Source organism: Zalophus californianus, chromosome 4, assembly GCF_009762305.2.
Source record: "Zalophus californianus isolate mZalCal1 chromosome 4, mZalCal1.pri.v2, whole genome shotgun sequence".
Classification (NCBI taxonomy): domain Eukaryota; kingdom Metazoa; phylum Chordata; class Mammalia; order Carnivora; family Otariidae; genus Zalophus; species Zalophus californianus.
Genome location: NC_045598.1, coordinates 70,352,360 through 70,365,503, shown reverse-complemented (window position 1 = coordinate 70,365,503; position 13,144 = coordinate 70,352,360). Strand labels below are relative to the sequence as shown.

General features: G+C 35.4%; 1 protein-coding gene across 1 annotated transcript in view; it reads right to left on the bottom strand.

Annotated features, from left to right (window-relative positions):
* Window positions 1-445: 445 nt before the first annotated feature.
* The window catches only part of PRKACB (protein kinase cAMP-activated catalytic subunit beta), a 50,515-nt gene continuing 37,816 nt past the window's right edge, over window positions 446-13,144 (bottom strand). Inside the window, 2 exon segments of the mRNA XM_027609918.2 lie at window positions 446-3,865; window positions 9,513-9,677. Coding sequence (XP_027465719.1) covers window positions 3,740-3,865; window positions 9,513-9,677 — 291 coding nt within the window. The 3' untranslated portion in view covers window positions 446-3,739.

Here is a 13,144-nt window from a genome sequence, read left to right as displayed (position 1 = left end):
CCTAAAACGTTATTTCTTGAGTTCAAGGACAACTGTAGAAACACACACTAACCAACCTGGCTGGAATCATAAGAGGTAATGTGAACTCAACACTTCTGAAAAAAGAAAGTAAAAATTCATAGTTCATTGTTTCAATACAAGGATGAGGTCTCTTGCAGTGTCAATCATTTAAATATGAATATTTTCAACATTCTGTTAAGAGTAGTTTGGACTAATAGCATGAGGAAGTAGAAACACTTTTTAGAAACTATGGAATGAATCTAGTAGTTTCTTAATATACACTGAGTTGGACCTGATTGGTGGACGTTTCTCCCCTATTACTCTGTTCCCACTATCACAGACCAACCCAAAACATAAAAACTGGAATCTATAAACATCTGTAGTACCTGCAGAAAAGAAATCAGGAGATAAGGGCACTAAATAGAACACAAGACTTAATACACTGTTTTACCCTTTGAAGATACTTTAATTTTGCTGTTATGATTAATTAAAAAACACAGTTGTTTTCAGCATTTCCTAGCTACAGTAGTGCATAGGAAATTCCATTCTAAACAAAGAATTAATTAATGAAATAACAACACACCTTAACATTTTACATTGATAGGTTACAGTTTACAAGGTGCTTCCACATACATTATTTCATTTGAGTCTTACAACAAGCAGATAAAACAGTCAGTGGGAAAGAAAAATGTTTTTTTTTTTTTTTTTTTTTTTTTTTTAGGCTTACGATGAGTATTTTCAGGCCAATGGGCAGTCAATACAAGAACATATCAAAAACAAGACAGCAATACCCACAAGCCACAGTATCTTTTTTTGGTAGGTTGACAGTTTGATATCAATTGGATATTTAGCATCAGTGAAGGAGGAAGGAATCAAAACAGACATGAGGTCCTCATGATATTCAAAAAACTGTAAGAACACTGTAAGAGATAAGGAGAAGAAAGGCCCTAAAATATCGCCTTACCAAGACTCACTTCAAAGCACATTATCCCTTCAAACTGTCAAATAAAAAGAATCTTGTCATGACATGTGAAAATTAGAAAAGACCTTAGAAACTGCCTAATGGATCTCATTTTGAAGAGCTAAGGCCAAGGTCATGCTGACTGTGACAGACCAGCTTGAGACCCAGATGTCTTTGACTTTGAGTCGGGGGGTCCTTCCTCTGCAATGCCATCTCCTTATTATTTACTGAGGAAAAATGTAATTTCTTCTGTTTCAAATAATGTAATCTGAGGTTAAATACTGATTCATTCCACTTATTTCTTAAGTTTTTATCTTGTTCTTGGCTAAACTGTGGTTAAAACTGTGCGTTTTATATAACTTTAAGATATTCTAATTCAGTGTACTTGATTGGTTGGAAATAGACTCCCTTGACATATCTGAAAGCTTGCTCATGTCCTTTAAATGGAGAGTAAAACAGGAATGGCGAAATAGCCCTCAAAACCAATGTACGCCTAGGGGTACATCTGCCCAGGCAGAGTTTACGGCAAGTTGTGCAGGGCAATAGTAATTTTATTTAAAACATTTTTTTTTAGAACTTACAGAAATCTTTTTAATTGCTGAAAACTAAAATGTAATAATCAAATTGTCATACCCATGATTTATTAAAATAATTTTACAATAATATACAATAAAGCTACCATAGAATTTGTAGCATACACATAGAATACAAAGATCAGCATGTTCTTGGGCCAAAAACTCATTAAGATATTTTATACAAATGATGTTTTAAATTTATTAACATGATGATATATTTTTGTCACATAAAACTTGATACAGCAAAGTATTTCATATTTTTCTTGCACATTTTAAATATAGGTGGACCAACTGAAATCAGTATCAGCTTTTAAATGACATAACCATGCAAAAACACTTGACAACCAAAAGATGTACAGATTGATGCAGAGAATATTCCAGACAGGCTTTTTTCAATGTCTTCAAAGGTTTTACAGAGGTGTGGTACAGAGGAAAAGAAATAAGAGTCAGTGACCTGCACCAATAATGAAGCAAATAGAATGCTTATATACACTAAGATTGGTTTGATTAAAAACAACTTATATGCATGTAAATTGATCATAAAAAATGAACACAGTTTATTTTTGACTCTTTTGGTGTGTTGTTTTAAGATAGGTCACTGACACATGGAGATAAAATCAGATGGCAAAATTTAAAAGCAAAGAAAAAAATATTTAAAAAACGGAGGTAAGCCATGGATTCTCAACAAACATTGAACTAAATGTGCAAAAGTGCTTGAAATTTCCACATGACAGCAATTTTGTTGGCAAGGAAGTATAAAAAAATTAAACTCAAATACTAAAATTGTATCTGCATGATCATACATTCTGTTTCCTGAAAGAAAAGAGGCTTGAAATTCTGACATGTCTAAAAATATCACACCTCAAAATTAAAATACAGTTGTGGCAGTTTTAAAAACTTTGTCCCTTTTCCTCATTTATGAGGCATAAGATGAAAGCTGAAGCTTCAACAGCGCCTCTACCTCAGGCTGACATACAGATTATAACGGAATAACCTGGCAATAATTCCTTTTGTTCTACCTCAGGCTGACATACACATTATACCGGAATAACCTGGCAATAATTCCTTTTGTTCTACCTCAGGCTGACATACAGATTATACCGGAATAACCTGGCAATAATTCCTTTTGTTCTTAACTGTGACAAAACAAAGCAAAGCAAAACAAACAAAAACCTCATATAAATAAGAATGTCTCTATACCGTTTACAAGTATCAAGCCATTTGTTTGACTCAGCGAAGTATTTGTCCGCATTAATGTTCTTTTTAGTTCATTTCTTTTCTTTTAAAAAGTTTACAATGAGGACTATTTGAGAAACTAAAAAAATTGTCACTTTCTTCATCAGTCATGTTCTGTTAAAATACTGGCTAAAACCCTTATGGAGGAGTGAAGGTTTAGAAATCTTAGAGCTAGCTCTAATACCTACAGAAAGGCTGGTACCAAGCGATGATCCATAGCATTAGTTTTTCCTGTGAATGAGACACATTTGTCACACTGCACAGCTGGTCACTTAATTACTCGAGGGGAAGATGATACAAAAGGCAGTGAAGGGAAATAGAGCCTCTGATCTTCAGGAATCCAAATTGCTGGGTCTAGCTACTCTAGGTTAGTCTACCCAAGTGTCTTGCCAGAACAGTGAATTCTAGGAAAGTTACTGTTTTGTTTTGTATAAACTGCCTTGTTGATAAGACATTCTGTCTTCAAAAATTGTCAAAAGTTTTGGCAAAACTGAGTCTGAGCTACTCAAAGTAAAAACAGTTATTGGAAGTATATCCTCAAGCCACTGACCAACAAAAATAATGGCAAGAACTACCAAAGGCAACACTCATCCTTCCTTTCAAATATCACAGAGCCATAACACTGCCCATCTGAAACACCAACAAAATAAAATGGAGTACTGTTTGGAGAAAAACTGATGAAAATGAAAAAAGGAAGAAATGGACGTAGGGGAGGAGAAAGACAAACCAAAGGGAAGCAGGAAAGTGTCTAGTTGTGTGTTATGGCACAGACAATGCTTTGCTTAGCGGTGCCTTGTTACATAGGTGGATGCAGAGCGCACACACGGATGGCAATAAAGACCTCACTCAGTCGCTGGAATGACAGAACTAGGTAACTGCTTCAACAAGGACGGTCTCAGCTCCACCGTATCTCTCAACAGAGTGCAAAGACTGAGTGTAAGCTCTGATGTTATCTTGTTGCTCAGCTTTAAAATTCACAAAATTCTTTTGCACATTTTTCTGTTATAGAGACGCGGATATCTTCTTCTTCATAGTCATCAAAGTTGCTGGTATCTCCAGAGCCTCTGAACTTTGGTATGAATGGTGCTTCAACCTGTAATTGAGAAGGAAACCTAAGTGTGATATGATATTATGATTATAATAAATTTGGTCTTTGTCCTAGTCCCCAGCACAGAGCTCTTTAAACTCTTGGATTTCATAAATGTTATGTTAATGAGGCGACTTTTGGAAAGTCCCTAGCCAACCTAAGGATGGGCGCGGGTTAGACACTGAGAACTTTCAGTCTTATCCCCTGACCTCCAGGAGACAAGAGGGGCTACAGGCTAAGCTCAGTCGCCAATGGTCAATGATTTAAACAATCATGCCTACGTAATGAAGCCATAAAACTTCAAAAGGATGGGGTTTGGAGAGCTTCCAGGTTGATGAACAAATGGGGATTTGGGGAGAGTGGTGTGCCTGAAGATATAGCAGGAAGCTCTGAGCCCCTTCCACATACATGTCCTATGCAGGACATCTGGCTTCCATCTGGCTGTTCCTGAGTTACATTCTTTTATAATAAACTGGTAATAGTAAGTAAAGTTTCTGAGTTGTGAGCCGCTCTAGCAAAGTAATCAAAACCCAGGAGGCATTTGTGGGAACCTCTGATCTATAGCCTCTTAGTCAAAAGCACAGGTGACTAGACTTGTGATGAATGTCTGAAGTGAAGGTGGGTGGGGGGCACTCTTAGAGGACTGAGCCCTCAACCTATGGGGTCTGATGCTATCTCCAGGTAGACAGTGTTAAGACTTGAGTTAACTGTGTGGTGGTGGTATGTGGGAGGGGAACACATGTAATGGAATAATAAAGAGGAAAACAAATGCCCGGGAGTTTCTAAACACTAAGGAAAATAAATTCCCACTATTACTATATCGTAGCATCTATTTAAGTTTTTTTTTAAGATTTTATTTATTTATTTGACAGAGAGAGACATGGAGAGAGAAAGAACACCAGCAGGGAGAATGGGAGAGGGAGAAGCAGGCTTCCCGCCGAGCAGAGAGCCTGATGTGGGGCTCGATCCCAGGACCCTGGGATCATGACCTGAGCCGAAGGCAGACGCTTAACGACTGAGCCACCCAGGTGGCCCGGTAGCATCTTTAAATACCTTTAAGTCCCTAAATGATAACAGCATTACAAAATGCAGCAAACAGTAGGTTTGCTATTAATCTCAACATTTTCATTCAAGGAATGGTATAATACTTAAGAGATTTCTAGGATAATCAACTATTGGCATCACAATGTTGGCACTTCAGGTTACAGAATTCTATTATCAGTTCCTTCCTTTTTTAAAAAATTATTTATTTGAAAGAGAGAGAGAGAGTGAGAGCGAGCAGGGGGAAGGGCAGAGGGAGAGAGAGAGAATCTCAAGCAGATTCCACACTGAGTGCAGAGCCCAGTGTGGGACTTGATCTCACAACCCTCAGATCATGACCTGAGCCAAAACCAAGAGTCAGTTGTTCACCCAGGTGGCTCATGATTCCCCACTTCTGATACAGAGCTCTTTCTAATATCTAAACCAGTGGTCTCTGAAGTTTTTTGATTTATATGGCTTTTAGTAAAACATTTTTGAGTATATAGCACCAACATATGTGGAATTATTTATAAATTATTTACTCACACAACTATGTTAGTATAAGATATATGCACAAACAAGACATTTAAAAAGAATAAGGTAAAAAGTATGTAGGACTGGGAAGTCTAATATCATCTTTTAGTTTGCCAGCTGGTTGCCTCGCATGCATCTCTGGAGACTGCTGTTCTGCACCTCGCAGAGGAATCAGCTAAGCAGACAGCTGTCTCACATCTAGCAAGGCAGCAGTTTAGGATCACACCTGTTGGGATCATCTCTACATGTACAATGATTGCACAGTTTGAGTTGTCCAGGTCTCTTTCTTCCATTTCATGTCTCTCTGCTAGATGCCTTGGACTATTTCATTGCTCGTGAACACTTGGTCAGATAATAAGACTATGAAAACTATTCAAATTATCATTTTTGTATTGCTGTGCATAGTTATAATTGAGATGACGTTAAAACAAATGGCTACACTGAAGTACTGAATTATTTCTACTTATAAATTATCCAGGGATCTCCAAGTCCATTTGATAGTCAAGATTTGCAGTTGACCAATCTGTCCAATACTACAACCTGTTTGCTATAGGGTGCTACTTGGCAGATAAGCTGTTCACTAGCTAAGGTAAGTCAAGCCCTCTGGAAAGCACACGAACTCTAAATAAGTAGTAGTAGTTCAGTTTTATCCCACTTTAAGAATAATTGTAGGGGTCCCTGGGTGGCTCAGTTGGTTAAGTGTCTGTCTTTGGCTCAGGTCATGATCCTGGGGTCCTGGGTTCCAGCCCTGCATTGGGCTCCGTGATCAGCGGAGAGCCTGCTTCTCCCTCTCCCCGTTACCCTCCTTGTGCTCCTTCTCTCTTGCTCACTCTCTCTCAAATAAATAAATAAAAGCTTTTTTTTAATAAAAAGAATAACTGTAAAAATATAATACACAATATGGGTAGATTAGTAAATGCTAACAGCAGAAATTTTTCTTTTTAAATATAAATATGAAAAGATTAAAAATATATCATCTTTAAAATACTAATAAAATGGGTAAACCTCAAGCAAATCTAATAAATATATCTAAATATAGCATTAATTAACACAAATATGACAATAAAGGTCATATAAACAGTGATAATAGGGGGGTATGGATGATTTTATAAGAAAATATAAATTTCTGAAATTAAAGAAGAGGCAAAAACTTAGAGACCAATACCCAAAGAAAAATTAGTTTGTTAAAATTTCCAAGTTAATTCTTTTTTTTTTTTAAAGATTTTATTTATTTGACAGAGAGAGACACAGCGAGAGAGGGAACACAAGCTCAGAGAGTGAGAGAGGGAGAAGCAGGCTTCCTGCTGAGCAGGGAGCCCGATGTGGGGCTCAAACCCAGGACCCTGGGATCATGACCTGAGCTGAAGGCAGACGCTTAACGACTGAGGCACCCAGGCGCCCCTCCAAGTTAATTCTTATTTCCTCAAGTTTCCCAAAGAATAAAAAGACATGGAATCAACTCCAGAAGAACAAAAACCGCAGGTAAGTAAAACTTATGACTATAGAAGCAAAGATCCTAAATAAAATTTTAGCAAATTGATTTTGCATATTTTAAATAATATTTTGCAGGTATAATAATAATACCTCATGATTAAATGGTGTTCAGGAATGTGAGGATATCTCATTAATATAATTCATCATGCTAATATGTCAAAGAAGATAAAGCATAATAAACTAGGAATCAAGGATATTTTCTTTTTTTGGTATGTTTTTTGTTGTCTTTTTTTGATATTTTCTTAACCTGATCAAGGATATTTATCCAAGACAAACAGCTAACTTCATATTTGAAGCTAAAACATGAAAGGCATTCCCATTCAAAACAGGAATAAGACAATACAGCTCAACAGTCCTACTCTTTAAAAATATTATTTTAGACATTCTAGCATATACAATAGAGCAAATGGAAATAAAAGATATAAATATTGAAAAAGTAAAGGCAAATGATACCTCTGCCCACTGTAATTATTTGTCAATAAAATGCAAGGGAATCACCGAAAAACCTATGGAAATCAACAACAGAATTTAGTAAGGTGGCCAGTTACAACACAAACATAGAAATTATGTTTCCCCCTACATTCTACTATAATGGGAAAGCAAATGCATTTGCAATAGCAATCAAAGTATAAATTTAAGGAATAACTTTATTTTTTTGAGGAATTTTTTATTATTATTTTAAATTAGGTTCCATAAAGGTCCCATTCATAGTGAAGTAGAGATTTTTGTTCTTTAAGAAAGAAATTGGACCTATATGGGGCAGGCTCTCTAAGACTTTACCGAATGACAGAAAATATTTGAATAAATGTAGAAATATAACATGTTCATTATGAGGAATTTTCAAGATTTTGATTCTCTTCCAATTAGTATACTGTTATCCCAATTAAGAGCCCCAAATACGATATAAGTATCTGGAAAGACTAATAAAACAGGGAGTTATTGTTTAATGGGTACAGAGTTCTAATTTTGCAAGATGAAAGAGTTCTGGAGAGGGATGGTGGTGATGGCGAAAGAACAGTGTGAATTTACTTAAGACCACTGAACTGCACATTTACAAATGGCCAGGATAGCAAATTTTGTTTTGTGTATTTTCATACAATAAAACTATAAAATCTGAATTTTGTATTCTTTTCCATGAATATTTATAGGCATTCCACATATTATATATTTTGAAAATTAAAAAGACCATAAAGCTATATAAAACAGTGAAGTGTGCAATACAAGAATAGACAAAAGGAAGTCATAAAAATAAAGTTCAGGAACAGACTGAAATATATAAATATATAATAAATTAGCATTAGTAAAGGTGGAATTTCAAATAAGGGGCCAAATAAGGATTATTCATTCAACAAATGCTGAGAGAATAATTACCTAATTATGAAGCATCAACAAAAAAGAAGTCCGATCAAAAAGCACTAAAAGAAAATATAGATTCACTAAGTCACCCAAATAGTATTGCTCTTGGCTATACAACACATCCAGCTGAGATAATGATGCTAAGGGCTATTTCATGATTTAATGGCTAGGGAGTTTCTGAACCTATCTTATGAGATGCAGAGACTACTGCACTCACATTGTTTTGGTCTTTGCTGCATTATTAAATTCTTTTAATGCTTTGTTTTTATAATTTTTTCTAAAAGATATCAACTCGGAAAACTGTGCTATTAATATTCAATTACAGGATTTACATTTTTTTCCTAAGGAAATTCATTCGTGCTGCAGAGCATCATTAAATATGGCAAGTCTCTGAAACATTAGGAGTTTTGGTTTTATGAAAAAAAATATATATTCAAGATGTAAACACTTTATAAATACAAATTATCTTTAACTGGGCATTTAAGAAGCAAAGGAGAGATAAAGGTAATTCAGCACAGCAAAATCTTTTCTTAAATGTCTCAATTTGTTAGAAAGGGGAAGTGACAGAGACTGAAAAATATCTGATGAATCTAGCTATTGAATGTTATTAAATCTAGCTTGTGCCAATTCTGGGTGGGAGACTATATATTTGTTTATATGTTGTCTTTCTTTCTTTCTTTCTTTCTTTCTTTCTTTCTTTCTTTCTCTCTCTCTCTTCTTTTTCTTTTTCTTTCTCTCTCTCTTTCCTTCCTTCCTTCTTTCTTTCTCTCTCTTTCTCTCTTTCTCTCTCTCTCTTTCTTTTTTCTTTCTTTCTTTCTCTCTCTCTCTCTTTCCTTCCTTCTTTCTTTCTCTCTCTTTCTCTCTCTCTCTCTCTCTCTCTCTCTCTCTTTCTTTCTTTCTTTTCTTTTTATATGTTGTCTTTCTAATGTGGCTTCATACCAGTGTTGAAAAGCAAACCTTTGGGACATTGTCTACTGTATAATTACCATGATATTGTGAAGAATAAGCGGCATGGGTAGGAAAAATTTGACACTGAAAACATTTCAGGCTGATGGTCAAAATAGAATATGCTTTCTCTTATCAGAGAGAAAACTCATTTTTAAGTTGTGGGCTGGAAAGGTCCCTTAAGTCCTGCATAGGAATAATTCAAAGGTAAAAAAAAATTAAAATCATGTGTTAAGCTGAAAATATCTCTATTATAATTTAAATACCAACTTGTAAAAGCTTTTAAATTAAAGAAACGGCTCACCTTCCTCTGGTAAATAGCAATCCAATCTGTGGTGGCAAACCACTTGTGAGTTTTTATATCACTCACGCCATTCTTCAGGTTTCCAAACCGCTTCGTCAAATCCACCTGTAGCAGGTTCCTTAGAAGGTCCTTGAGATCTGAACTGAAGTGCGATGGGAATCGGACCTGTACCAACACACCATGTGGTCAAACATACGTTACCATGGCCTCAACTTCCAACAGGGCAGAGACCTCTGAAGAAAATGCTTTAAAGGGTTAACAGATCCCTTTCAGAGCTCCTTGCATTCTTACCGTGGTTCTCTCCAAGTGCCACCATCACCTTTTGACTCCTATTGCGTGTCATGACATTGCCTCAGTTGATCTTCATTTAGGTATGCTGCAATATCTGTGTATGTCTCTTTCCCCCAGACCATGAGCTTCTAGAGGGAGGATACTGTGCCACTTTTGTTTGCTATTCCCAGAATTTATTACATCATTTCAAATAATGTTGTTTGTCCAGTTAACAGTTATTGAGAGCTACTATGTACTATGCTGCTCTCATACTGGATATATAGCAATGAGCTATGACATACTTGGTGAATATGGTATTAATTCTAAAGATGGAGAAACTAGGATCCACAGACATTGAATAACTTACCCAATCATTAGACTACAAAGTGACAGAGTTGGGACTAAACATCTAGTCATGATTCCTAGGCTCATGAATTTTGTTCTTTATTACACGGTCTTCAAATATATAGAATTCCTTAATTTATATTCTGACATTCAAAAAGCTCAACATGATGCACATTCTCATATTGTCAAAGTATAAGTTAAATCATTAGCAGGCAAAGCTAGACTCTGCGGCAAAGCCAGATTCATGACTATAGTCTTCTGACTGCTACTTAGGCTATTTTGTATGTAAATGCTTCTCAAAGTGTGTTCCTAGGACCCACTTTCATCAGAATCAACTGGGAGAGTGGAGGGATAAAAATGCTGATTCCTGGGGCTTACTTCAAATGATGGGGGCATTGGGTCTGAAATTCTAAGGTTTTTATCTCCACGTGATTCATTCATATGTGCATGAAAGCTTGAGAAACACTATTTGCAACTCTATTCACTACTCTGTGCAGAAGTTTTATTTTTTTGTTAGTGACAGATGAACAAAATTTTAATGTAAACAAACTAAAATCATCATACTAGAGGAAAACTAATATTTGTGTCCAACAACCAAAGACTAATTGAAGGTCAAATAGCTAATAACTGAACAGGATTTGGGGTCAACTCATATAAATTAGCAACTAAAAGCCTCATTTTTGCAAAGCCTATATTATCACAGATTATAAGAGGGCTTATGTTCTAAAAAAAAAAGATGTGAATTGCCAATATCTTTAGTTTTTAATTCTAAAAGTAAAATTTTATTTATATAATGGCTTATGAGAAGTTCGTCACTGTGCTAAACTTTATGCGCACTGGCTCATAAAACCCAAAATTAACATTAAGGTAAACATGATTTGATCTCCATCTTAGAGGTGATGCAATTGAAACTTACACAGATTAAGTTATTTGCCTGAGATTATAGAGCTAGTAAGTGGTAGTAGAGCTATAATTCCAAACCAGGTACTCTGACTTCAGAGTATACACTCTTAATTATTCTATACTGTTTTCATGATTCAATAACCTGAAAATAGTTATTGTCAGGACACTTCCAAAAGACTGAAATTTTCATCTCAAAAATATTTGCTGCACACTTCCTCCTTTATCCTAGTTGGAGTAGAAACTACGGAATATGCTGTACTCAAAAGGCATACTGTCTAAAAATAATGTGATTTATTTATACAGTGGTTATATTCCAACTTTGCTTAGATTCCAAAGAAGTAACTTATTTGAAGTAGAGCTATCTTTGTTTGGAATAGAGTCTGCATGAACAGTTCAATGTAATGTGCCAGTTATTTTCCCTTTCATGATGTTCAGAACAGTAGACAATAATGTACCACATATAAATTATCTTTTGAATTCAGGTAATGTGCAATAGAATGCTTAAAGAATATACACACCTAAATAGAGTAGTTCTTTATTTTGACTCCAGATAAAGTGTTGGTGTTGGATTAGTTAAGGTGTGTGTATCTTTGTAATCTTAAGAAGAGTGATTCTCAAATGAGGAGTTGTGGTTAGGGGGTTGTGATGGTAGACATCGGAGTCATCTGGAAACCTTGTCATATGATAGACATATCCTCTTCACCTCCACGTCACACCCTCTTCTTCCCGAGATTCTGTTAGGTAGCCCACACTCACATAGTAAGCATGTTAATGAGACTATAAGTCAGATCCTTTAAGTATACTGAAGGAGAAATAATGGGAATCATTATGAAAGTATTTTTTCTGTTTGTTCTGAAATGTAATCAGAAATGTAGTTTCTTTGTTGATTTGACTTTCCAAAGAGCCATGTTGATTCATCAAACTGAAATTAGCAAAAACCAGAAAATGACTTAAACACAATTATGTTTTAGATGCAAGACTTTTATTTATGGTATATTAACTTGGAAACACCAAAGATTTCTATAATGGGAAGAATGACTAATTTTTCCTTCAAAATTATACTAAGAAGAGTATTATTTCTATTACTATTATTATAACCGCTGTAGAAATTGAAATCAGAACCCTAAAATATTGGAGCAAAGGGAGTTTTAGTTTAATTTAGTCCAAACCCTCATTTTAAGATAAGGAACCCAAGCTCCAGTGAGACTACCAACTCAGTTTCATTGTTGGGAAAATAACTTAATCCTCCTGACTTCTACGTCTTTCTCCCAGTCCATTATTGGGCAAACAATGTGAAAGTAGCTGAAAAAGAGCCTGATAGGGAAAAGAAAAAATCTAGATCCATTAAACCATTAGATCTGAGAGATAAGATCACTGGAAACGGGCATTAACATGAAAGAGGTGTTTGCACAATATACACTTCCTAGAATGTTTATTTGGTTTTTTCCCCCTAATTATTTCCTGGTTAGGATTATTTAACAACCTTTAGGAACTAAGTTACTGCTGAATTTCCTAATGATATATTCTTGAGAATAAATCTATTTCTACAGGTATGAGGTATAGACATACAGAACAAGCTTTTGACATACACTGTGTATCAAAATAGTCTGTGATAATTTAAAAAATACAGATGTTTGGAGTACACAGAAGACCAACTGAGTCAGTATCTCTGAGAGTGAGTGTCCACTTCTTAAAAGCTTCATGAAGGCAGAGACCATAACTAATTGCTGTATCCAGCACTGGTCTGACATATAATATGAACTCAATGAATATTAACGCAATAATTCAAATTTGACAAATAATGATCAAACACCTATGTGCTAGGCACATAGTGCTTAGGACATAGTAGTAAACAAAATAAGACAGAGTCCTACCTTCACAGAGTTTACATTCTAGTGAGGAAGAGAAATGATAGTAATTTAGCAAAATGTTGTCATCCTCACCAACTCTTGCACTGTAAGGTCTTTGATTTTTACTCTGAAGAAAATGGGGAATCACTGCAAGGTTCTGGAAGGAGTAACAGGATCTAATTTAACATTTTTAAAGAACCAGTCTAGTGATTCAGAAGACAGCAATAAGTGGTGGTAAGAAGTGGTTGAATTCTGTGTATATTC